At 40.4% G+C, this 27,421-nt stretch overlaps 1 protein-coding gene across 1 annotated transcript; it reads right to left on the bottom strand.

Annotated features, from left to right (window-relative positions):
* Positions 1 to 27,421, bottom strand: LOC100803385 (nuclear pore complex protein NUP62). The gene is made up of 9 exons (XM_006573153.4): positions 25,707 to 27,421; positions 25,273 to 25,369; positions 15,248 to 15,326; positions 14,518 to 14,640; positions 14,333 to 14,410; positions 9,236 to 9,339; positions 1,981 to 2,068; positions 1,808 to 1,906; positions 1 to 256 (listed from the first exon to the last, which is right to left on the bottom strand). The coding sequence occupies exons 1-9, from the start codon at positions 27,220 to 27,222 to the stop codon at positions 164 to 166; spliced, it is 2,277 nt and encodes a 758-aa protein (XP_006573216.1). The 5' UTR covers positions 27,223 to 27,421; the 3' UTR covers positions 1 to 163.

Below are 27,421 nucleotides of genomic sequence, written 5' to 3'. Positions count from 1 at the left end.
GAAGTAATATTGGGAAATTTAATAGAAAAGTTGAAGGTAACCAGTAACCATTCTAAAACTAAAACAGTTTCATCCCGAATCATAGGGGAGAAAAAAAAAATACAAAAATAGCCTGTTCATTCAAATGAAAATCTTCTAGGTGTATCTCCCCATTTTGAAAATATCAAGACATCCAGATTCCTGAACCTGTCAGTTCACGATCTGAAGCAGAACCTGGGTTAGCTAGCTTCTGAATACGGGAAGAAAATTCTTCGGCCTGAAGTGGATTGATCAAAGTCAGAACTTGCACAAGAAAGCAATAATCCAATTGAATGAAGTATGCAATATGCAGACTTTTATAGGATGTCCCCATACACTTTGCAGACTTTAAATATTAAACCTACATACAACACTTTCACAACAACTAATTTCTTTTACCCCTCTTCCCCTCTGAACAGCTATTTCAGTTCACCTAAGTAATAAACGGGAAAACCAGGTCATTAAGTATGGAAGTGAATGAAGAAATTCTACAATTCATATCCCTGAATAATTAGTATTCTCGCCCCTCCCATCTCATGGGGAAAACCTCCAGCAGCAAGGAATAGGACTGTTCAATTCGAACCAAACTGTGTTGAACTGTTCCAAACTGCAAATGCAGTTTGCCTGAACCGAACTGTCAAGCAATTCAGGTAAACTGAACCAAATTGTTTTAAAGGTGCATTGAACTGGACTTAACTGGTTCGAACTGAACTTTTGGGAACTCTTCCGAAGTGCACCAAACTATTTTTAAGGGGCCTTTTTATTGTAGAAAAATATATTTTATTATTTATTTTTGTTTTAGTTTGGCTTCTCATTTTTACATTGATTTGTGTTTGAATAAATAAGTAATGATTTTTTAGATGCTTGTGATTTTTCAAATTGCTATGAACAAAATATTAAAGATAAGTTCGAGCAGTTTTAAATTTAAGATCAACATATTTGAAAATTGCTTATGGAGGCCACACGTTACATTATTTGCTTTTAAGTGTTGCATCTTATTTGGCCAACTAATTGTCATATTTAGGTTGATCTACACGAGCCTAATATATATAAAAAAGGATGAAGAAACAAATGTGTGGCACGATTTCATTCTCCTAATTGGTGTGATCCTTGCTTTTCTCCGTGTAATGGGAAGGTACTGGGGAATATTGTATGTTGGAGTGGAGCGGGAGTTACTAACATGAGTGGAGCGGGATTTATTTTTCCAACTCTGATGAGTATCAGTCTGGAAGTTCACTGAATTGTTTTTTTTTTAGCAGTTCAGTTTTTTAAAACTGAGGGCGAGCCCTGGTGCAGCGGTAAAGTTGTGCCTTGGTGACTTGTTGGTCATGGGTTTGAATCCAGAAACAGCCTCTTTGCATATGCAAGGGTAAGGCTGCGTACAATATCCCTCCCTCATACCTTCGCATAGCGAAGAGCCTCTGGGCAATGGGGTACGAAGTTTTTCAGTTTTTTAAAACTGAACTGAAAAGATGGTTCAGTTCAATTTTATTTAAACAGTTCAGTTTTTTTTTTCAGTTTATTTTTGGTTCAGTTAACTATAGTTCAGTGCTGTTCAGTTTGTTTTGCCCACCCCGAGCAAGGAACAACATTTCCAGAGAACCACAATAACTTTGAAACACAAACACCCTTTTTCAATACCTCAAAAGAGTGCAAATTCTACAAACCGAGACTAAGCTCTAATATACTTGAAGCAAGTTAATCTTGATCCAATTTCTATGTAACATTCAGAAAATAGCTAAAATATTCCAATATACAAAAAATAGCACAATGAAAAATACAAACCTACCTTTTCATCTATCCACATCAAAGAAGTTAGTTGATTATTTAGAATTCGAACAACTGCATCTAATGGAGTCATTCCATCAAGGGTATCATGCTCTCCACCCTGAACAAAAACACCATTGTAAGAAAAATTTCTTGTTCTTTTATTAGAATGAAAAGGCAACTAACAACCAGTACCTGGTTCGAATTAAGGGATTGGATAATTGATTTGATTTGTTCAGTCATCTGCTCAAGTTCCCTTTCAATCAATTCAGATTGTTCATACCTGCAAATTAAGGTATTAGGAAAAAAAATGACAGAAAGCATCAGCAATTAAAGTGGGAAAAGGAGTTGAAATATAAACTCTAAATCTGATGATTTTCATACACGTGTAAAGTGGAAAACTTGAATTCATACGTAAATTCTTTAATTTTAGTATACAAAATTTAGTGTGATACAAATCTCTCTCCATTTCAAGGTCAGGGTAAACCACCAACCTCACTGAAGATTTGCAATGAAATTACAGATTACAGATAATCTATGAATAAGAATTCCAACATGCATGTTGAAGATATGATTTGATTAGGGAATTATCATTAGCTGATAATTAGGGATTATTGTCATTAATAGTCTTTATTATGCTTCCCTAAATTGTACTGTTATTCAATTATAAATAAGAGTATACATGTGTGATACAACACACAATTACGGTAAACCCTTCCTATATGGCATCAATAGATTTCTAGGTTTTTCGATCCCTTTCTCTTTTTTTCTTCCCTTCAGCCGCAGCCCCCCTTTTTTTGTCCCTTTAACAGTAACTGCGACCGCTGCGAGCTCTGCTGTGCCACCACCAAGCTGCCATTTCGCTAGTGTGAACCATCGATTGGAAGTGTCACCCTCCAGCGAACCCAATGCTGCCAGACTCCGGCGCATGAAGCCCACGCACCACTTGTTTCAGCATGTGATGCGTTTTTCCAGCGACCCTCCTGCCGTTCTTCTCCACCTCCGACAACCCAGTTTGGGTGCCGTTTGGCTACTGTTTGGTTGTTTCCACTGCTGTTTGGCATTGTTCTCATGGCTACCAAATCAGCATTGAGTTCCGTTGTGACATTTACCGCTGTTCCACTGATCCCGTGTGAAAAAATCACTAGGATAGCCAACTACAGCACCTGGGCAGCAGCCGTTTAGTTATGGTTCCAAGGCCAAGGCCATGCCGATCACTTGACAACAAAAAGTGATGGATGCTCCAACTACCAACCAAGCTCACTCGAAGCAAATTAATTCCTCTTTATGCAGCATCCTTTGGTTCTCTCTTGCCCCTAACCTCCAACCACAGTATCAGGCACCTATTATGATGTGTGGACCAAAGCTAAGAAAGTTTATTCTAATGATGTGCATCGCTTCTACAATGCACTCACCAGCCTAATGAACATTATGCTAGAGAAGATGGACATGTAGACAAACCTTGGTAGGCTTGATCGTTTAATTGTTGAATATTCCACTCCTAAGCCCTTTACTACTAATGCAGAGAACTTTTACAAACAATGCGAGCAGTTCTTCATGGTGGTTGCTCTTGTTGGACTCACATCAGACCTTGAGGCAGTTCGTAACCAGATTTTATCGAGTCCCACAGTTCCTACCTATGACTTAGTTCAGGAACAGTTGTTGCATCTCTCCATTTCACATACCTTTGGACCCTCTTCCACTTCTACCAAAGATTCCTCTGCCCTTATCTCCCACTCCTCTCATCGTGGAGAACATGGTATTCATTACCACTACTGCAAGAATAGGGGTCATGTTGAAGCAGACCGTCGCATCAAAGCTAGGAAATTATCTCAGTCAGTAATGTAGCCCAAGTCACCACTTCTACCTCGGATATTACTATCTCCGCTGCTAAATATAATGAACTTCTCCAACTTCGAGCAACCATCGAACTTGCATCACTTGTTACCGTTGTGGCTTAGTCTGGTAATCCTATAGCCTTTGTTTTTCAGTCTTCCTTTCTTGGACCTTGAATTTTTTTATTTCGGTGCCTTTGATCTTATGATTGACAACCAATCTCTTTTCTCTACCTTGACTTTTTCGGACACCTTGCCTTCTGTTACTCTTGCAGATGGCTCTCAGTTTAAAGTCTGAGGCATCAGATAAACACACCCTCTTCATCAACTTTCACTAAATTGTCTTATTTGTTTCTAGATATCCTTTTAATTTAATCTCTATTAGAAAACTTACCTGCACTCTTGATTTTTCTGTTCTATTTGTAATAATTTTGTTCTTGTACAAGATCGACGCACTGGATGAACAATTGGAGCAGGACATGAGTCTGGAGGATTATATCAGCTTATGCCTCCAGTTAATCTTGTGTCTCATGTATCTCCAGCTCTCACACATCAACACCTTGGGAACTCGAGTCTGGAAAAATTGCGTCTATTAGTTCCCAGTCTTTCTAATGTTAAGTCCTTTCGGTGCAAGTCATGTCAACTAGGTAAACATACTCGTATCAGTTATGGTTCTCGTGTCAACAAGTGTGTTGCGTTTGTCTTAGTTCACTTCGATATTTGGGGTCCCAGTCGAGCTTGTTCCACATTAGGATATTTTTATTTTGTCACATTTATAGACAATTTCTCTCATGTACTTGGGTTTTTCTAATGAATAATCGGCCTGATGTTTTTTCCACATTTATAGACAATTTCCCATCACAATTGGTTTGCATCAAGGGTCAACCCTTAGCCCCTACCTTTTTACCTTAATTCTGGATGTCCTCACGGAGCAAATCCAAGAGATAGCGCCGAGATGCATGTTTTTTGCAGATGACATAGTCCTCCTTGGAGAGTCGAGGGAGGAGTTGAATGAGAGGTTGAAAACTTGGAGACGAGCTCTAGAAACACATAGCTTTCGCCTAAGCAGAAGCAAATCGGAGTATATGGAATGTAAGTTCAACAAAAGTAGGAGGGTATCTAACTCAGAGGTGAAAATAGGAGACCATATTATCCCTCAAGTCACACGGTTTAAATATCTTGGGTCTGTAATACAGGATGATGGAGAAATTGAAGGGGATGTGAATCATCGCATTCAAGCAGGATGGATGAAATGGAGAAAAGCATCGGGGGTGTTATGTGATGCAAAGGTACCGATCAAGCTAAAGGGAAAGTTTTATCGGACTGCGGTAAGATCGGCGATTTTGTACGGAACAGAATGTTGGGCAGTCAAGAGCCAACATGAGACTAAAGTAGGTGTAGCGGAGATGAGGATGTTGCGGTGGATGTGTAGTAAGACTCGACAGGATAAAATTAGAAACGGAGCTATTAGAGAGAGGGTTGGAGTAGCGCCTATTGTAGAGAAGATGGTGGAAAATAGACTTAGGTGGTTTGGGCATGTAGAGAGAAGACCGGTAGACTCTGTAGTGAGGAGAGTAGACCAGATGGAGAGAAGGCAAACAATTCGAGGCAGAGGAAGACCCAAAAAGACTATAAGAGAGGTTATCAAGAAGGATCTCGAACTTAATGATTTGGATAGAAGTATGGTACTTGATAGAACATTATGGCGGAAGTTGATCCATGTAGCCGACCCCACCTAGTGGGATAAGACGTTGTTGTTGTTGTTGATAATGCAAAAGAATTTTGTCGTCCCAATTTAGTCCTTTTTAAACTCGCCGGGGATTCTTCATCAAACATCGTGTGCCCACACACAACAAAATGGTGTTGCAGAACGCAAAAACCATCACTTGGTGGAAATAGCTTGCACCCTTCTTCTTCACTATAATGTCCCACTTTGTTTTTGGGGAGATGCTCTTTTTACTGCTTGTCATCTGATTAACCGGATGCCTTCATCGATTCTAAATAATCAGATTCCTTATTGCATCTTAAATTCTATACAGGACCCTCATTCTGTTCACCTCCGTGTCTTCGGAAGTACATGTTTTGTCCATGATCACACTCCAAATAGAAATAAACTCTTTTCCAAGTCTCTAAACTGTATTTTTCTAGGTTACTCCCGCCTCTAGAAGAGTTATCGATGCTTCTCTCAACTTCAACAATATCTGGTCTCTGCTGATGTTACATTCTTTGAGACTTCCTTTCTTTTCTTCCACCGTTAAAGATGTCTCCCTCGAGGTTCCACATGTTGTTCCAGCACCTCCACGACTTACATACCATTGATGGACACAGGCACTACCAACAACGCCACCTATTGATCCTCCAGCATCATCTCCTGCTCCAAACATTAGTCCACCATCGTCGCCTGCACCTCAATTTCCCATTATCCTACACAAAGGTGTTTGGTCCACTCGTAATCCCAATCATTTATATGATTTTACTCTGACCGTTTATCTCCCTCCTATTAGTCTTTTATCTCTGCTTTGGATTATGTGACTACTCCAAAGTCTACAGGTGAAGCCATGGCTGACCACAATTGGCAACAGGGGATGCTAGCAGAAATGGCTGTGCTGGATGCCAATAACACATGGGAGCTGGTTCCCTTGCCTCCCTACAAATCCATTGGCTGACCACCTTCTTGCATGGTCAGTTGCAAGAAGAGGTGTACATGGATCAGCCACCCAGTTTTACAGCCTCTGGTGACTCCCGCCTTGTCTATAAGCTTCGGGGCTCACTCTGTGGCTTAAAGTAATCTCCCCGTGCCTAGTTTGGTCATTTCAGCTCCGCTCTGCTTGAGTTTGGTATGACTCGCTGTGAAACTGATCACTTAGTATTTTTCCTTCATTCTAAGTCTGGACTGTGTCTCTATCACATTGTATATGTTGATGACATCGTCATCATTGGCGATGACACTGTGGGGATCCTCTACCTCAAGTCTCACCTTCATAGTCAGTTTCAAACTAAGGACTTAGGCCCCCTTAGGTACTCCCTTGGCATCAAAGTTGCTCAATCCTCATCTGGCATTGTCATTTTCCAGTAGAAGTATGCCTTAGACATTTTGATCGAGATTAGTATGATTGATTGTCGCCTAAGCGATACTCCCATGGATCCTAATATGAAGCTTCTTCTGGGTCAGCAGGAGCCATTGAAAGACCCTAGAAGATATTGTCATCTAGTAGGCAGGCTTAATTACCTCATTGTCACTAGACCAGATATCACATTTGTAGTCAATGTGGTTAGCCAATTCATGAAGGAACCATGTGATAGTCATTGGAATGCTATGATATGTATCCTTCAATACTTCAAAAATGCACCAGGTTGCAGATTAATATATGGAGATAAAGGTAATGACAAAATTGTCTGCTATTCTGATGCTGACTGGGCAGGATCACCATCAAATAGGAGGTCCATTTCTGGATATTGTGTTATCATTGGAGGAAACTTGATCTCTTGGAGGAGCAAGAAGCAGTTAACAGTTGCTAGATCCAGTGCTGGCCAAGTATGGTGCTATGGCAGCAACTGCATCCGAGATTATGTGGCTTAGGCAACTTCAACAGCTAAAATTTGGAGACACTCAAGATACTAGACTGCTATGTGACAATCAAGTTACTCTCCACAATGCATCAAATCCGGTGTTCCATGAGCAGAATAAACACAGAAATTGACTATCGCTTTAGGAGAGAGAAGGTGCTATCAGGAGAAATCATCATTGGCTTTGTCAGCTCCGGTGACTAACTTGCAGATATGATTTGAGGGGGGGAGTGTTGAAGATATGATTCGATTACTATAATTAGGGAATTATCATTAGCTGATAATTAGGGATTATTGTCATCAATAAATAAGAATATTCATGTGATACAACACATAATTACAGTAAACCCTTTCTATAATTCAATCACAAGTCACAATTCACACAATAGTCATGAGTGCAAGGTTGACTAAGTGAGCCAATCATAGCTGGCAAAAAAATAAAAGGTCCGGCGTGCAAAAAATGTTCTGAATTTAATTTTAATATTGTAAAGGTGACTAAACATCAAAATTATCCAAATATAACTTAAAAAATACAACTGTTTTTTGTTATTGTTAGTGTCCTATTGGGGAATGTGGATTGAATTCTGAAATTCCACCAGGGGCCATCCCTAAAAACATAGTTCCATGAACTATCATATCATTTAATCTGTGACAGTTGCATTGATTTAAACAACACCTTTACTATAAGGCTATAACTGTTCTAAATCCTTATCATGTAGTAATTTATATTTCAGTAGACACCAAGAAAGACAAATTTGTATTCAGTAAGTAATCAGTAGCACAAAAGCAGTCAAAAGCTAATGATATTAATTAATGCAACTTGAATCAATTGACAGTAAGACAACAAAATCTGCCAGGTTAGTGATTTTGACAATCTGACCATTAATTTAAACTTACTTTATCGTGTTGATGTTGTAAGTCAAAATTTATAAAACTTAAACCAACAACTAAGCACATATAATCGAGCAGTTATATTTTCATTCATTCAAAAATTATAGCACACAAGTGGAAGGGAGATTCAAGTGGTAAGTATTCAGTGGGGAGCGCATACAAGCTGCTTTTGGGAGATTCCATAGATGAGAATCAAGATGGAGTTTTTAATGAGCTGTGGAATCTAAAGATCCCAAGCAAAGCATCCTTTTTTGCTTGGAGATTAATCAGGGACAGACTGCCAACAAAATCAAATTTGTGCAGGAGAAATATCGAAATCAATGACTCTCTGTGCCCATTCTGCAGAAACAATGAAGAGGATGCCGCCCATTTATTTTTCAACTGCAGCAAAATCCTTCCGGTTAGGTGGGAATCAATGTCTTTGTTAAACATTTCTGGTGTTTTTCTGCAAACTCCAAGACATCATTCCCTCCAACATGGTTTTGGGAGGCCTTCTGGAGTCAGGGCTCACAGATGGAAGATCTGGTGGATAGCTTTAACCTGGAGTACATGGCAGCATGGGAATGGGATAATTTTCTCAAATGATAGCTTCAATGGCAGTAATTTGAAAATTTGGAAAAGGGTTTGAAAGACATTTTAATCACTGGTCCAGTAATTTGAGAGAGGGATTTTGGAATCAGAGGAGGGAAGCATACATAGGATTTGGGTAGATTATAGTCAACAATATGGTAAGATTTATGGTTTTCTAATTCTAGTATTAAAGCCTGTATTAGGAAACCATATTTCTGCTAATCTCGGACATCAATTGTACTCTTTCAGTACCCCTGGTACTGTTTTATATATTATATTTTATCTTTGCTGATAAAAAAAAACTCATAGCACACATGGACTTTAACATAGTTTGTTGCAGTAGCAAAAAATGTTGGGTCATTATCATACATACGTTGTAGCTTTACAGTCATAGTTGTTCATGCTTTTATGAAATTAGGCATACAAGATTAATATGATAACTACGTAAAAAATAACTCAACTGTCACATATGCCAAAATCAAACCAGATTGAACTGACGATTGGATTCAATATGGCTAAGTAGGGTAAAAACTTAAATATAGAATATATTAAACCAAACCATCAGTGGACCCATCCAGATAACTCACATTGCATCTCTTGTAGATGCAGCTTCATCATCAAGGAGTAATCCACGCTCATCCTTGTAAATACATTCTGCTTCTTCCTCCATACTTTGTAAAGCCTTATCAACCTAATACAGGGGGTGACAATAAAAAGCCTCTATCACAATACGAAACACATTTCAAAAATGTTTTGTGAACCGTTTAATGCACACATCATTATGAACATTTTGATGGTGTTGAACATAAATTTTATATTTGATAATGAAAACCCAATTTGATAGCCCATAAAACAAAGTAAAATGAAATGACTATAATCATGTGGCTTCATCTATAATCTACAAATTAGATATTAAATCAAACCATATTTGTCAAAATCATGATTGAGATTGTCTAAACTTTCTGATTTTGAGTGCTGCTTCTGCTTGTCGGCTGATGCGAAAAGGCCATCTAGCGTTCCTGTTGGTTCTAGTGCTTTAGTAATTCTAGACTTCAAGAGCACTAGCTAGTGCTAGTGCTCGTTATTTTAGACATACGTATGTTCTTAAGTATAATTTTAAGTACATAGCAGGCAGGATCTTCCATATGTCCAAATATGGTGGATGGAGGAGTATAGATGAAGCATCTCATGGAAATAATGAGTCTATATGGTGGAGGGACCTAAAGGTAGCTTTTTACAACACACAGCAGGGTCACGATTTCAAGAATAGTACGCTGTGGAAGGTTGGATGCCGAGATAGGATCAAGTTTTGGGAAGATCAATGGCTAGATGGAGATGTGTCACTAGTAGCGAAGTATCCAAGATTATACGTAATTTCCTGCCAGCAAAATCAGATTATTCAGCAGATGGGAGGATACAAGGATTCAGAGTGGGAGTGGAAATTTTCATGGAGGCGATCACTATTTGATAATGAGATACCTTCGGCGGTTAGCTTCTTAAAGGATATCGAAAGTAAGTCTATCCAGATGCACAGAAGAGATGACTGGGTGTGGTTAGCAGATCCTAGTGGACATTACTCGGCGCAAAGTGCCTACAAATTACTAAGGGGAGAAGCAATAATGGGAATTCAGGACCAGGCTTTTGAGCAACTGTGGAAGTTAAAGGTGCCGACCAAAGTTCTAGTCTTTGCATGGAGATTACTAAGAGACAGGTTGCCAACTAAGAGTAATTTACATAGAAGACAGGTGGAGATAACCGATAGGAGTTGCCCATTTTGTAGGAGCATGGAGGAGGATGTGGGGCATCTATTTTTCCATTGCAGCAAAATAATTCCCATTTGGTGGGAATCTTTGTCTTGGATGAGCATTGCAGTAGCCTTACCGCAAAATCCAAGGCAGCATTTCCTACAACATGGATCAATAGAGGTGGCTGGGGTTAGGTCAAATAGGTGGAAATGGTGGTGGTTGGTGGTGACCTGGACAATATGGCAACAGAGGAATAAGTTAGTCTTTTCCAGTGTTCCTTTTGACAGCAACAAACTCAAGGACGACGCAGCTTTCTTAATCTGGACTTGGCTGAGAAATTTAGAGAAGGATTTCTCCACTCATTTTAATCAGTGGTCTAGCAATCTTAGAGCAGGGTTTATGTACTAGTAGAAGATGCAATTGTGGTTTAAGCTACATACTAATAGTGTAATAGGGGCCTGGTTTCGGTTCCTTTCCAGATTTAATCTAATCTGTTTAGGAACCAAATCTCAGAAACCAAACAGCTGTATTAAAGTACCTCTGGTACTCTTTTCATATATATGAATATATTTATCTTTGCTGATAAAAAAAAATATGTTCTTAAATATAATATAATATAATATATAGTATAATTTTACATAACAGGCAGGATCTTCCATCCTAGTGTTATCACATCTTATGTCTCTTTCTCCCTTGTCTGATGATCCGAAGGTATAAGATCTAAAATTTTGACAACCTTGAATAGAACTAACTAAATTCCTGAATCTATAAATTTCAATTTTAGGTCATAACCCTTAAGATTTATTTGCATTTATAAATTATAAATTTATGATATTGTTTCACTAGCTAACTGCCCAGGTTTTATTTAATTAGTGAGCAATGGTGCAATTGAATTTAATAACAGCTGCCTGCCTGTTGAGTCTGTGGCTCTGTGCAAACCGGAATTTATTATTTGATTATGTTTAGTTGCTTAGTTTACCAATAGTGATCATACTGTTTTTAAAATGATGCTTATTCTAGACACATACCAACATAAAGGAACATGTGGTATGCATTTCATTTAGATTGAAGTTAGGGGAAGAACCATTTTTTCAAAAGCTCTCAATAAAATTTTGATTGAAAGTTGCTTACTGAACACAAATAAGCTAAGTAGGGAGCTTTCAGGAGGAAGAGGTTAGAAAGGCCGTGTGGGACTGTGGGAGTGACAAAAGTCCAGGTCCAGATGGCCTTAACTTTAAATTCATCAAGAGTTTTTGGCATACCATGAAGTCTGATATCCTCCGCTTCTTGGACGTGTTTTATGCCAATGGCCGCTTCCCTAAGGGATGTAATGCGTCTTTCATAGCATTAATTCCTAAGAAGGCTGACCCGCAAGCTCTAAATGATTACAGGCCTATATCACTAATAGGCTGTGTCTACAAGATTGTGAGTAAGATGCTGGCCAACAGATTGAAGAAGGTGATGCCATTCATTATAGATGAACGGCAATCTGCATTTATAAGGGGCAGGCATTTGCTACATAGTGTCATTATAGCAAACGAAGTGGAGGAGGAAGCTAAGAGAAGTCAAAAACCGTGCCTTGTGTTTAAAGTTGACTATGAGAAGGCCTATGATTCAGTTTCGTGGGAATTTCTGAAATATATGTTGGTACGGTTGGGATTCTATCCTAAGTGGATTCATTGGATGGAGGGCTGCTTATCATCTGCGTCCGTCTCGATTTTGGTGAATGGGAGTCCATCAGCTGAATTTACCCCTCAAAGAGGCCTCAGACAAGGTGACCCGTTAGCTCTTCAATATTGCTGCTGAGGGTCTAAACGGTCTCATGAGACAAGCTGTGGAGAAAAATATCTTCAAAGGGTATTCAGTGGGGAGCCAAAACGTGAGCATCAGCTTGTTACAATATGCGGATGATACCATATTTTTTGGGGAGGCGTCAATGGAAAACATTAAGGCGATTAAATCTATTTTGAGGACCTTTGAACTTGTATCAGGTCTCAAAATAAACTTTGCAAAAAGCAGTTTTGGATCCATTGGTATGTCGGAAGCGTGGAAGCGGAATGCAGCTAAGTTCTTGAATTGTAGTATGTTGTCTATCCCTTTTGTTTACCTAGGGATCCCCATTGGGGATAACCCGAGAAGATGTCAGTTGTGGGACCCTATCCTTAAAAAGTGTGAGAGGAGACTAGCAAAATGGAAGCAGAGACACATATCGTTCGGGGGGAGAGTCACACTTATACAATCTGTTCTAACATCTATTCCCATATATTTTCTTTCATTTTTCAGGATTCCTAGAAGGGTGGTGGAAAGACTGGAGGGCATTCAGCGTAGATTCCTATGGGGAGGAGGCCCCGATCAAAACAAAATCGCTTGGGTCAAGTGGGAGACTGTTTGTCTTCCAAAAGAAAAAGGTGGGCTGGGAATCAAGGACATCAATAGTTTCAACCTTGCATTGCTCGGCAAATGGAAGTGGAGCTTATTCCAAAACCATTCAGACTTATGGGCTAGAGTGTTGGAGTCATAGTATGGTGGCTGGAGGAGCTTAGATGAAGCATCACGAGACTCTAATGATTCTATATGGTGGAGAGATTTGAAATTGGCTATCCATCATCCGCAACAAGAGCTGGTTCTTCATAATGGAATGGTGTGGAAGGTGGGGTGTGGTGAGCGATTCAAGTTCTGGGAGGATAGGTGGATTGATGGGGAGACAGCTTTAATAGCCAAATACCCGAGGCTTTATCTCAACTCATGTCAACAGAATCATTTCATTCAGCAAATGGGAGTCCTCAAAGACATAGGTTGGGAATGGGACTTCAAGTGGAGGAGACTTTTGTTCGACAGCGAGATACCCATGGCTGACTCATTTCTAAAGGACGTGGGAGGCATCCGAATCCAACCTAGCAGTCGGGATGAGTGGGTTTGGAAGCAGGACCCTACTGGCCAATACACTGTAAAAAGCGCTTATCTTGCATTGAGGGGAAATGTAATAGAGGGGGACGATACTGCAGATTTTGAAGTATAATGGAAACTAAGAATCCCTTCTAAAGCTGCAGTTTTTGTTTGAAGGCTACTTCGGGACAGATTGCCAACTAAGCTAAACTTGCGTAGGAGGAATGTGGAGATTAATGACCTTCATTGCCCATTTTGTAGGAGATCGGAGGAGGACGCAGCTCATCTTTTTTTCCACTGCAGCAGAATTACACCGATATGGGGGGAAGCTCTGTCTTGGGTGAACATGCTTAGTGTGTTCCCTCAGCACCCAAGGCAAAATTTCTCCCAACATATGATTGATTGGGTGGATGAAATTCGGGGTAATAGATGGAGGGTATGGTGGGTGGCTTTTACTTGGAACGTGTGGCAGTTGAGGAACAAGATCATATTTTCAAATGGCACCTTTGATGGAAACAAACTGTTGGAGGATACTTTATTCTTACTGTGGTCATGGCTTCGAAGTTGAGAAAGATTTCACAATTCACTATAATCAATGGTCCTCTAACCTTAGAGATGCTTTTGTTCTTAGTTGAGGGTAGAATTTATAGTGTAGCAGTAGCTGTATTTATCTATCTTCCAGTTTGGTTCCCTCCGAGACTGTTATGTAGTCTGTCTTGGGAACCATCCCACTGGATTCTTCTGTAATCATGGTACCTCTGGTACTTGGTTTATATTCATTTATATATATTATCTTTGCCGATAAAAAAAAAAAGCATGATGTAAAGTTGACATAGAAGCAACTTTCTAACCCTAAGGGAATAGTATGTTACATTGTTACCATTAGAACAAAGCAGAGTTAGTAGTCAGATAACAAGACAGAATGCTAATAAGCATAATACAAGCACAATATTTTATTAACACCCTACAATAAAAAAAAGAAATTATTTCCTAAAAAATACATGAATAAGAAGCTTGAAAACTATTAAGAAATAAACTGGTTTTTCAAAATACCTCCTGTTGATGAGTCTCTATCAACTCCAACTGCCGCTCCAAATTTGACTGTGTCTCAACTACTTTTGCCACTTCAATCTAAATTTATAACAGTATAAATAAGCTATAGAGCTAGGATTGCAAAAATTTAAGTCATTTGCATGTGAAAAATAATTTAAAATGTTTATCAGTATATGTAGAGAAACCTCAAGTCTCAATAAAACATCACGATTGTTCAAAATCCTCCGATCCCATTCAGCTATTGCATTTGCTTGTTTTTTAAATTTTCCAGTTCGCTCTTGCAACTCAGCATTCCACTCCTTGATAATCTACAGAAGATTATATGATTAGGAACAGGATAGAGAGAAATAGAGGAATATCCAATTCCAACACCAATGTCTTATCCTCCATGCTAAACCCTATTATAAAAGTGAATTACACAGTGGAGGTAATGTTGTTAGGGGTGTGTGCCGTAGAGCATGTTTGATTTAGCTTATGTTTTAGAGGAAAAAAAAATGATTTTCTCCCTAAAGCTTTCTCGGTATAACATTTTGATCACAAAACAAGCTATGTCGAACACAAAATAAGATAATTCAAACACACTTAAGTTATGGATTTGAACATATAATTTTGTATAGAAAAAGTAAAGTAAAGCTGTTTAAAATAAGTCCATATCATTGCCCCCCCCCCCCCCCACCTATTCCCTAGTTTATTCTATATATTCCAGTATGTCATGCATTCATCACTAGGTTGTAGAAGCAATCATTTCCTTAGTATAATTCAATGAAAAGGCAGCTCAAGTCTTAACCAAGTAAACAAATTAAATTTTCTAAGCCAAATGAACTTATCAGTAATAGTCTTAATTAACTTACAGAGTCAGAATAAATAAAATAAGATGTAGGGAACATATAAAAGAATAGGGAACACATCAAGTACCTCCTCCACCGTTTTCCCTGTGATTTCAGATGGCAATTTTGGTGAAGCAGCAACTGAAGTGCTGACAGTTGAAGTAGTTCTATAGGACAAGCAGAAAAGAAAGTATCAAAAACACCTTCCTATGATTTAATGATGACTCTTAATGCATCCACATCTTAAAGCATAGGAATAAATAAATTACCGAAAACAATGTGATTTAACAAACATAAAGCAGGAAACTAGATGCAATGCAAAGTGAAACGAGTCTGATTAGTCCGACGAGTAGTGTTGAGCTGTAAATATTATGTATTAAATGTAAATAGTACAGCAAGTTTAAATCCCTTCAATTGAGAGATATTATTAATTAGGAGAAAATTGAGAAATACTAATGAGAAAATTGAGATATTTTCTGATTAGGAATGATTTGTTTCCTTTTTTGGAGGATTGTATCAGTCTTTAAATACCGTTGTAATTCCTCTTTGGAGAAGATATGGAAATCATCTTATTATCACATATTTCTAAATTTGTCTACAGCATCAGAAATCTAGATTATTCCTGGAGCTCTGGTCTCTGCTTCTTTTCCTACAGCTGTCATTGTTGTCTTTTTCTTCAATCTGTGCAGCGGCCTTCATTGCCATTTTTCTTCGCCAGTGTGCAACCTTCATGACTGCACATTTTTTCAATAGCATGTGCAACCTCCATTACTGCACATTTCAACAGCGTGTGCAGCATTTGTTATCAGCCTTCATTGCTGCTTTGTCTTTGCAGATCAGCCTTGGCTGCTGCCTTTCTCAATATTTTGCTCAAAATCTCAAGATACTGACCAAGACATAATGGAGAAATGTTGGAAGATGAGTGGCAAACCAGAAAGACCATCCTTCAGTGAGAGGATTCGATTGTGAAGAGATCAAAATATTGAAAGACCTATTTGTATAGGAGTATACTCCTATAATTTGTAACTCTTGAAAAACCTTTTGGATCTTTTTCTCTTGTTCTCTCAGGTACTCCTTGCATGAGGGTCTCGTATTGTGTCAACTCATGGATAATAGACTCAAGGCCCACAGACCATATGACACCATTATCACAACTCTTTCATTCATATAATCCATCCCCAAGCAATAGATAAATTATCGTTGCCAATGGTGCTTTAGCTACTGTTGTAGGTTTTAGAGATGTACAAATCTCCCCTACTCTCATCCTTAAAAATGTTCTCCATGTGCCAAAATTGTCAGCCAGCCTTATTTCCATTCAAAAACTAACCTATGACCTCAATTGCTCTGCCATTTTTCCCCCTCTTGCTGTGTTTTTCAGGAACAGGGCTCGGGGAAGAGGATTGGACTTGCTAAGGAAAGGAATGGGCTCTATTATATGGCCTCATGTCGAACCCAGAAAAATCAGATTATGTCTCTTTCGAGTACCTCAAAAGAGGATAATTTTTGGCTGTATCACTTCCTTTTGGGGCATCCATCATTTAATGTTTTGAAGATTATGTTTCCTCATCTATTTGAAGGGCTGAATATTTCTGAAACTCATTGCGAGGCTTGTGAATTAGCCAAACACACTCATGTATCTTTTCCAATCAACAATTAAAGAAGCTCCAGACCTTTCCAATTAATTCATAGTGATATATTATGGGATCCCTCCTCAGTACCCAATGTCTCTGGAGCTTGTTGGTTTATGTCTTTAATTGATGATTGCACTTGGGTCACTTGGCTTTATTTGCTGAAACAGAAATCTGATGTGAGCACTATCATTCCTATCTTTCACTCAATGATTCAAAATCAATTTGGGGTTACAATAAAAAGGTACAGGTCTGACAATGCAAGAGATTATCTCAACAAAACCTTATTCTCTTACTTAAGGCTTAATGGTCAATTTGGTCCCTACATTTTTAAAAGGTTCAATTTGGTCCTCAAATTTTTAAAAATGAATCAATTTGGTCCCCAAATTTTTAAAAGGTTCAATTTAGTCCTCATGTTTTTAAAAATGAATCAATTTGGTCTCTAAATTATTTTAAATGGTTCAATTTGGTCCTCATGTTCTTAAAAATTTGAGAACCAAATTATTTCATTTTTAAGAATTTGATGATCAAATTGATTCATTTTTAAGAACTTGAGGACCAAATTAAACCTTTTAAAAATTTGGGGACCAAATTGATTCATTTTTAAGAACTTGAGGACCAAACTAAACCTTTTTAAAATTTGGGGACCAAATTGATAATTAAGCCTTTACTTAACACAAGCCGAGCTCTTCTCTTTCAAGTTTCACGGGAAACTTCCAAAGTCTTATTGGGGAAACTTACGAAGTTTCAACCCAAACCAATAATTACATCTGAACCTGCCCCTAACTCAGAAATTGAACCAAATATGGACTCTCCCAAGGCAGCCATTGAAATACAAAAGAGGTACTTGATCCTACCCCACAAGGTGTTGCTCATGATTTCACAAGATTCAACAAGGTTTATTCAAGAAGAAACGCTGCTCCTGAACTGACACAAGTTCATGAATCTAACCCAAGTCCAGAACCTGAAAATGCAAACAGAACTGAACCGACAAATAAGGACCTTCTCAAGGAATATTATTCCCATGAACACATTTGATCGGAGAAATGAGTAGAGAGAGAAACACTGGGTGGGGGAGAGATAGGTATAGAGGAAAGAGAGTGAGCCCCGGGGAGGAAACCCGACAGGTCTTCGCTGGTAACAGAGGAAAAGCCCAGCAACACTATGCTGTGACAAATTGGAGGGATAGCAGGGATATCACATCCTTCTACTTCACTCGTTTTGGAGATGATATTACAGAAAAGGATTTATGGTACCACTTCAAGAAATGGGGGGACGTCAGGGAAATCTTCATACCAAATCGAAGGAATTACAATGGCAGAAGGTATGGATTTGTTAGATTCAAAGGAATACGAGACACACAACACACGGCAAGGCAGCTGGATAAGATTGTAATAGGTGGGCTGAAGCTATATGTCAATGTCCCTAAGTATGGAAGGGAGAAGCCAAGGAAGGAAGATACAGGAAGCAAATCGCTGAATCAAAAAGTAAAGCCTCAAATAGAGGGTAATCGCGCCAGACAAGAAGACCACACAGCACCAGTATCCTACCTGGATGCGTTAACACATACCAACTAGGTACCGAGGCATCGAACAGTCCCCAACAGTCTACCATATAGTCATGGACCCTCAACTTCCTCGATTCACATCAACATCAGGCCAGAAGACACAAATTGGCTGGAAGATGCGTGGATAGGGAAATTAAAAAATCCAGCCATTTTCGAGACACTAGAGGATGAGGTATGGTGGTGGATAGGGATGGACTTAAAGCCCAAATACATAGGAGACGACCAAGTCTTACTCTTCGGCCTTACTGACGAGGTCGCCGAGCAAATCATGAAGGACGGAACGGACGGAGACACACCGTTATTCTATTCCATGGAGAGATGGAGCCCGAAGGTAAAAGTAGGGAGTAGGCTGACCTGGGTTCATGTGTGGAGAATTCCATTGCAAGCTTGGAGCGTGAAACATATTCAGAAGATGATGGCAGTAATGGGGGATATGGTTGACTTGGACGACGATGTGGAGGATAAACGGCGCTTGGACAAAGCAAAGGTGCTCATCAAGACCCCATGGCGGCCGATGATACAACACACCATCAACGTAGTCATTCGTGGTGAAACTTTCAAGGTACATGTAGCTGAAGAGTTCGGGGGCGTATGCCGTGACCATAACGAGCACAAACGAATCATAGGAGGATCGTCGGAGGAGATCAACTCCGACGACATCCACCTGGACTGCAACACACTCGCCTCGCCGGAAAAGGGGTGTTTCGAGGAGCTTCAGCACCGTCAAAAGGGGGACTGGTCGGGGATGAAGGAAATCGAAAACCAGTGGACAACTGGTTTACCCACGGGTCGAAGCAATTGCACATACCCACTGGGTATGGACGAAAATTGGAGGACGTTAGGCGGAAACCAGCAACAATCCGAGGTGGGTCAGCAAGATACCCAAAGGGGGAAAGCAACGGTCACCGACAATGGTGACTCTGCAACCAAACACTAGTAACCACAGCGCGTGGATGACTCTAAAGCTGTGACAGGGATTCAGAATTTTCACCGAAATGGAAATGTGGAGAAGGGGGGAACTAACGGGACAGCTAACCCAATGCATGCAAGTGATGAGTCTATAGGTGATGATAGCTGGCAGCCATGTGACAAATTTAAAAACAAAGAAAGAGAGGTAGACAGAGTACAAATATTCACGGAGCAGGATAATGAGGGTATTAATGGGTCAGCTAAAGGGATGGGCCTCAGTCCAGAACAACAGGTTTTGCTATTTCACACCCCCAACGGAAAAGAACACAACATGGGCCTCAATTCTGGAAACAGCAAGGCAGAAGGGGAAAATGGATGGCAGGTTTACTCAAGAAGAAGGAGGGGCCAAAAGAAATCCCATTGGGGCCTTTATGATCCAACATCAGATATTGATATGCAGGGTGATATTCCACAGATTCAGTCCACACAATACATGGCACAACAAGGGATACATCATAGTGATGGCCAGGTTCACAGCAAAGAAACAGCTGACTACGATGGTGGTATAGCTACAAACTCAGAATCCGAAAGTCAACACAATCAAGAGGCAACTTATATATGGAGTAAGGCTAAACAATTGGGGGTTTCAGGAGGGGAGGACCACAAAATAATCTTTGAAAAAAATTAATCAGATGGAAGAAAGAGATAAGACAGAAGTGGAAAGGAGGGGAGACAATGTAAGGAGTTAATGAATATAGTCTCATACAATGTCAGGGGCTTGGGGAGGGGTGTAAAATGGGCAGCCATTAGAAGATTGAGAAAGATGGAGGCTGTAGATATGTTGTGTCTTCAAGAAACAAAAAAAGAAGTCATCGACAATGCTTTGTGCCAGGCGCTTTGGGGGGATGCAGAAGTGTCATGGGAGATGCAGCCTGCTACAAACACAGCAAGTGGTATATTATGCATGTGGTGTGAGAAATCCTTCAAGCTTCAGAGAAAAGTTACTGGAAATGGCTTTATACTATTGGTGGGAGAGTGGACCAGAGAAGAGCAGCAAGTCAATATAGTCACCATCTATTCACCTTGCGATATCCATAATAAAAGACTTTTATGGGGCTCTGTGAGGCAGCTAAAAGAAGCAGCACCTGGGGGGCTGTGGTGTATCCTGGGAGATTTCAACTCAATCAGGGACACGAATGAGAGATTCGGGTGTGGCCAAAGACCATCCACAAATAGCAGCATGACTGAATTCAACGAATGGATAGATGATATGGAGGTTTTAGAGATACCTTGCGTGGGCAAAAAGTTTACTTGGTACAGATCTAATGGTGCTTCAAGGAGCAGATTGGACAGGTTCCTAGTATTCCCGGAAAGGCTTGGAAGATGGCCTGCAAGCTTCCAGACTACTCTTGCTAGGAATTTCTCAAATCATTGTCCAATTCTCCTGCAATCCAAGGCTGTTGACTGGGGTTCTAAACCTTTTAGGGTTTTGGATTGTTGGTTATCAGACAATTCCTTCATGGAACTTGTTCATCAATGTTGGACATCTCATCAACAACCTGGCTGGGGCGGATATGTGCTCAAAGAAAAATTCAAGAGATTAAAACAAAGGATGAAGACTTGGAACAAGGAGAAGTATGGTGACACTTTTACAAAGTTCAAGAAAATAGAGTTGGAATTAAATAAATTGGAGGAAGATACAATCCACAAACAATTATCTTCACAGGAAGAGACAAAGAGGAAACAATTACAGGAAGCTCTATGGCAAGCGGCCCAAGCTCATGAATCTTTGTTGCGGCAGAAAGCAAGATCAAGATGGATCAAGGAGGGTGATTGCAATTCACGCTATTTCCACCTTCTGATGAGTGCTAACCGCATGAATAATTCTATCAAAGGGGTCATGCTTGATGGAACATGGATAGATGAACCACAAAAGGTGAAGGAGGAGGTCCGGGATTTCTTTTCACAAAGATTCCAGGAACCTAATTACAGTAGACCTAGGTTGGATGGTATTAATTTCCAGACCATCAGCCAACATCAGAACAATATCCTGGTGCTTTCTTTTCAGGAGGAGGAAGTGAGGCAAGCTATTTGGGATTGTGGGAGTGAGCGGTGCCCGGGGCCTAATGGCTTCAATTTTAAGTTCATAAAGAAGTTCTGGCACTTGTTCAAACCCGATATCCTTCGCTTTTTGGACGAATTTCATGCCAACGGTGTCTTCCCTAGGGGTTGTAATGCATCCTTCTTAGCATTAATCCCCAAGGTGCTTGATCCTCACACCTTGAATGATTACCGGCCTATCTCCCTTATAGGTTGCATGTACAAGATTGAGGCGAAATTGTTGGCTAAAAGATTGAAGGTGGTAATGCCATTTATTATTAATGAGACTCAATCTGTTTTCATTGAAGGGAGACATTTACTTCATAGTGCACTCATAGCAAACGAGGTGATAGATGAGGCCAAGAGGAGCAACAAATCATGCCTCGTTTTCAAAGTGGATTATGAAAAGGCATATGATTCGGTTTCATGGAATTTTCTGATGTATATGATGAGGAGAATGGATTTCAGTCCGAAATGGATAAAGAGGATTGAAGGGTGTGTCAAATCTTCATCTATTTTTGTTTTAGTGAATGGTAGCCCAATAGCTGAGTTCATACCGCAAAGGGGTCTTAGGCAAGGAAACCCATTGGCACCTTTTTTATTCAATATTGCGCCTGAAGGTTTGAATGGTTTGATGAGGAGAGCAGTGGAGGAAAATCTGTACAAGCCCTTCCTAGTTGGTGCAAATGGAGTGCCCATCAGCATCTTACAGTATGCTGATGACACGATCTTTTTTGGGGAAGCAGCCAAGGAGAATGTAGAAGCTATTAAGGTGATCCTTAGGTCATTTGAGTTGGTTTCTGGTTTAAGGATCAACTTCGCTAAGAGCTGTTTTGGTGCTTTTGGAGTGACAGATCAATGGAAGCAAGAGGCGGCCAATTATTTGCATTGTAGTTTGCTGGCTTTTCCGTTTGTATATCTGGGTATACCCATAGGGGCCAACCCGAGGCGATGTCACATGTGGGACTCGATTATCCATAAATGTGAGAGAAAGTTATCAAAATGGAAGCAAAGGCACATTTCATTTGGGGGGAGAGTGACATTAATAAAGTCAGTACTAACATCAATACCTATTTATTTCTTTTCTTTTTTCAGGGTGCCTCAATCAGTGGTGGATAAGCTAGTGAAAATACAGCTGTACATTCATATGGGGAGGAGGGTCTGACCAAAAAAAGATTTTGTGGATTAGATGGGAGAAGGTGTGCCTACCGAAAGAAAGGGGAGGGCTTGGTATCAAGGACATCAACACTTTCAACATGGCTCTACTAGGCAAATGGAAGTGGCATCTCTTACAAAACCAAGGAGAGCTTTGGGCTAAAGTATTGGAATCAAGATATGGCGGGTGGAGGGGTTTGGATGATGAAGCAAGGGCAGCCAACAAATCAACTTGGTGGAGGGATTTAAAAAAGACTACACAACAATCATATCAAGGGAGGGCTATCCAATCTGGATTTAGATGGAAGGTAGGAGCTGGAGACAGAATCAAATTTTGGGAGGATAGATGGCTATGTCAGGAGACATCTCTAGCAGAAAAATACCCTCGACTTTACAGCATATCATTACAGCAACAGCAGACTATCCGGCAAATGGGATCTCACACGGACAATAGGTGGGAGTGGCACTTTATATGGAGAAGACCTTTGTTCGACTGCGAAATTGAAGCAGCTGTCAACTTCCTAGGAGAGGTTCAAGACAGGAATATTCAGCAGCAGGGAGAGGATGCATGGGAGTGGATATGTCACCAATCAGGCGCATATTCTACCCATAGTGCCTATCAGCTATTATGGGAGGGGCAAGCAGCTGGTAGTAAGGAGGAGGGCTTTGTGGAGTTATGGAAGCTGAAGATCCCTAGTAGGATTGCTGTATTTGCCTGGAGATTATTTTCAGATAGACTACCTACAAAGAAAATTTTGCAGAGGAGACAAGTGCAGATCATGGACTCGTCATGCCCTTTTTGTGGCTGTTCGGAGGAAGAGGTATCCCATCTATTTTTTCATTGCTTGAAAATACAACCTATATGGTGGGAAACTATGGCTGGGGTGAACATTAAAAGTGCGCTCCCGGCAAATCTGATACATCATTTCCTCCAACACTCATATGTACAGGTGGATGGTATAAGGATTAAGAGGTGGCAAAGCTGGTGGATGGCTGTAGTTTGGTCAATTTGGCAGATGCGAAATAGTATTATATTCTCCAATGCATCCTTCAATGTCAACAAACTGTTAGAGGATGCTATATTCTTAATCTGGTCGTGGCTAAGAAACTTGGAGAAAGATTTCAATATTCAGTTTTATGAATGGTTGAGTCAAATCCGGCAAGGTTTTTTGTATCAGTAGTGGGTAGTTTCGATTGCATTTCTAGCAGATGTATTACTATGTAGCCATAATATGGTTCCTAAACAAACTATATTAGTTTCTCTATGGAACCATGTGTATGGTAACCTACCTACCTATGTACATAGTACCTCTGGTACTTCTTTCTCATTAATATATATACTATTATCTTTGCTGATAAAAAAAAAACGGACCTTCTCAGCACTACAAGTGATCTTGACCTTCCCATTGATATTAGAAAAGGCATTAGAAGCTGTACTAAAAAGCCTCTTTATCCTTTATCTAATTATGTGTCTCTTGATCGATTATCCACTAACCATAAAAGGTTCATTGTATGCTTGAATTCTATAGATGTCCTAACTAATTCATTGGGAAGCTTATATACCTTGCTCACACTCGACCAGACATTGTGTATCCAGTTAGTGTCATCAGTCAACTTAAGCATCTTCCAAGGGAATCTCACCTTCAAGCTGCATACAGAATTTTAAACTATTTGAAGGGAAGCCCTGGAAAGGGAATCCTATTTAGAAAGAGTGAAAAATTAAATCTCAAAGCCTATACAGATGCAAATTATGCAAGCTCTTTGATTGATAGGAGGTCAACATCCGGGTATTGTACTTTCCTCGGAGGAAACTTGGTCACATGGCTAGATCATCTGCAGAATCAGAATTCAGGTCAATTGTCCAAAGATTATGCGAACTTCTATGGCTAAAGTGTGTATTCTAAATGATTTGAGGGTTGAATTGGAAGGTCCCATGAAGCTTTATTGTTACAACAAGTCAGCAATTAACATTGCTCATAATCCTATACAGCAACAGCATGAAAGGACAAACATGAAATTGATAGACACTTTATCAAGGAATAATAGGAAGAAGGCATGGTTTGTACAACTTATGCTCCATCCGGACAGCAAGTAGCTTGATGTGTTGACTAAGGGACTGAGTAGGCTCCAAATTTCATGATCTAGTCAATAAGCTGGGAATGGAAGACATCTATTCCTCAGATTAAGGAGGGAGTTGTTGGGCTGTAAATATTATGTATCAAATGTAAATAGTATAGCAAGTTCAAATCCCTTAAATTGAGGAAAACTAATTAGGAGAAAATTGAAATGATTTCTGATTATGAATGATTTGTTTCCTTTTTCGGAGAATTGTATCAGTATTTAAATACCTGTGTAACTCCTCTTAGGAGAACATATGGAAATCATCTTATTACCACATATTTCTAAATTTCTCTACAAGTAGCAAACTAACAATCGGTTATAAGGTGCAACTTGGAAACACCAAAGTACATGTGACAATGTATCCTACAACTGAAAACTGTGAGGGGAAAACAAAATAAAGGAACATTCAAAATGCAAATAAGTTTTTTATTTTTTTTATGAAAGGTATAATGTGCATGTTTTTAATGAAATTAGCAATGATACAATATCAATAAAACATATTATACATGCATAAACTTAAAATAAAATTGAGAGCGAGATAAAAAGGGGTGAACAATACAGAATAAAGAAATATTTTAACTACATTTACTAAACAGAAATACTTGAACTATGACCATTAAAATGTATACATACCCACTAGTGGAAGCCACAACAAGAGCGGATGATGTCTGAGTTGCACTAGTGCTGGAACTCAAAATTGCTGGAGCAGTAGAAGTTGAAGTGCTAACCCCTGCAGAATCAGTTATCCAGTGAAGGGCAATTAATGCAACAATCAACAGAAATTCTACCACAAAAGAAAAATCAACTTCCAAGAAAAGAGAAGACAACTGTAAAACATTTGAAACTTGATTTAGGAGCAAAATCATCTGCCTTAGCAGTTTTTTTCAATGTTAAAAAGAAAACCTCCTACATTTCATCCATACATCAAAATGATTGGAAAGCAAATATCTTCATAGATAAAATCATCACAGAATCTCCATTATAACAATAAAACAGGCCAGACACCTCAAAAACATAGCAGCGAAAATGATTTACATAGATATTTCTATTCAAACAGCATAACTCACCAAATGCAGAAGCAGTAACACTAGAAACTGCCGGCGTTGACGACTTATTCGCAAAGGAAAACCCAGTCCCAAAAGAAGCAGCGGACGCCGTGCTTCCAACACCAAATCCTGCAAAAGATGATCCTCCGCTGGCAGAAGCAGCAGCACCAGTAGAAGCAGCAGGAGTCGCAGAAGCACTCGCGGCGACAGAAGATGGGGCAGTAGCACCAAATGCAGGCAGAGAAGGCGACAAGGTAGTGCTACCAGTAACCACGGTGGAAGCCATGGTGGTCGTCACCGTCGAGAACAGCGGTGCCGAAGACGTGGTGAACGAAAAAGCAGAACCCGAAGAGGGCTTCGAAGCCGGTGTACCAGAAACTGTGGAAGCAGCAGAAGAAGCCAAAGCCGAAGCCGAAGCTGCATTGGGGAACCCAAAAGAGGGATGAGAAGCGAGGGAGAATCCCGAAGAGCTAGACGGCGTCGTTGTAGCGGCTGGAGTAGACGGCTTTGCAAACCCTGAAAACGACGTCGTTGAGGCCGAGGACGAAGAAGCTCCAGTGGTAGCAAATGCACCCGAGAACAAAGGAGAGGTAGTTGCAGCTGAAGAAGGAGAAGCACTCAACGATGCTCCAAAGGCAGAAGTTGAGGCAGAGGCAGTACTACTACCTCCAAACGGCGTCGTTGCGGCTGAGGATGCTCCTCCAAACAACGGTGCGGCAGAAGAAGATGCTCCAAAGGCTGAAGTTGAGGCAGAGGCAGTACTACTATTTCCAAACGGCGTCGTTGTTGCAGAAGCTGTTCCGCCAAATCCGAATAGTGTCGATGAAGAGGACGTTCCACCAAACGGCGTCGTTGAAGCTGAGGACGCCACTCCAAACGGCGTCGTTGAAGTTGAGGACGCTGCACCAAACGGCGTCGCTGAAGCAGAAGACGCTCCTCCGAACAGAGTCGTGGATGTTGTTGTGGCCGTTGAGGAAGCTGCGCCAAACGGCGTCGTAGGAGCAGAGGGCGTTCCACCAAATGGAGTGGTGGTTGAGGCTGAGGACCCTGCTCCAAACGGCGTCGTTGAAGCTGAGGAAGTTCCACCAAATAGAGTGGTGGAAGCAGAGGACCCTGCTCCAAACAGATTCGTAGAAACCGGGGACGCTGCTGCTCCAAATGGCGTCGTCGAGACAGAGGGCGTTCCACCAAAAGGCGACGCGGCGGAGGACACTGCTGCCCCAAACGGCGCCGTTACGGCACCGAAAATTGAAGAACCGGTGGCGCCGGATGCGGGTGCGGGAGAGGAAGAGGAGGCCAAGGAGAAGGAGGGTGCAGAAGAAGAAGAAGCAAAGGAGAAAGAAAGAGGGGATGGAGAAGAGGACGCGGCGGATGTAGGGTTTGTGCTGAAGAGAGAGGAGGATCCGAATGAGAAAGCGGGGGTGGAGCCAAGTGAGAACGGGGAAGACGAAGAAGAAGCGGAACCGGAAGAAGAAGGGTTTGTGAAGGAGAATGCAGAAGATTGGGATGAAGAGGATCCGAAGGAGAAACCCGACATTGTTGCGCGTGATTGGAGTGAGTGAGGAGCGTCTTTCGTTTTCAAAAAAGAGGGGTAGGGGTTTTCAGTGGATTGTTTTGCTTTACCCCGCTGTCTCACTAATTTCAAAGGATTTGGATGCTTCTGTTAAAATATCTTAACTGTTCATTATTACCTAATCCACGGGTGAAAACACTGCGTTAACTAAATTAACTCTAGG

Source organism: Glycine max, chromosome 1 (genome assembly GCF_000004515.6).
Source record: "Glycine max cultivar Williams 82 chromosome 1, Glycine_max_v4.0, whole genome shotgun sequence".
In the NCBI taxonomy this organism is placed as follows: Eukaryota; Viridiplantae; Streptophyta; class Magnoliopsida; order Fabales; family Fabaceae; genus Glycine; species Glycine max.
Note: the sequence above shows the minus strand (reverse complement) of the source record. Positions and strands in the feature narration are given on the sequence as shown.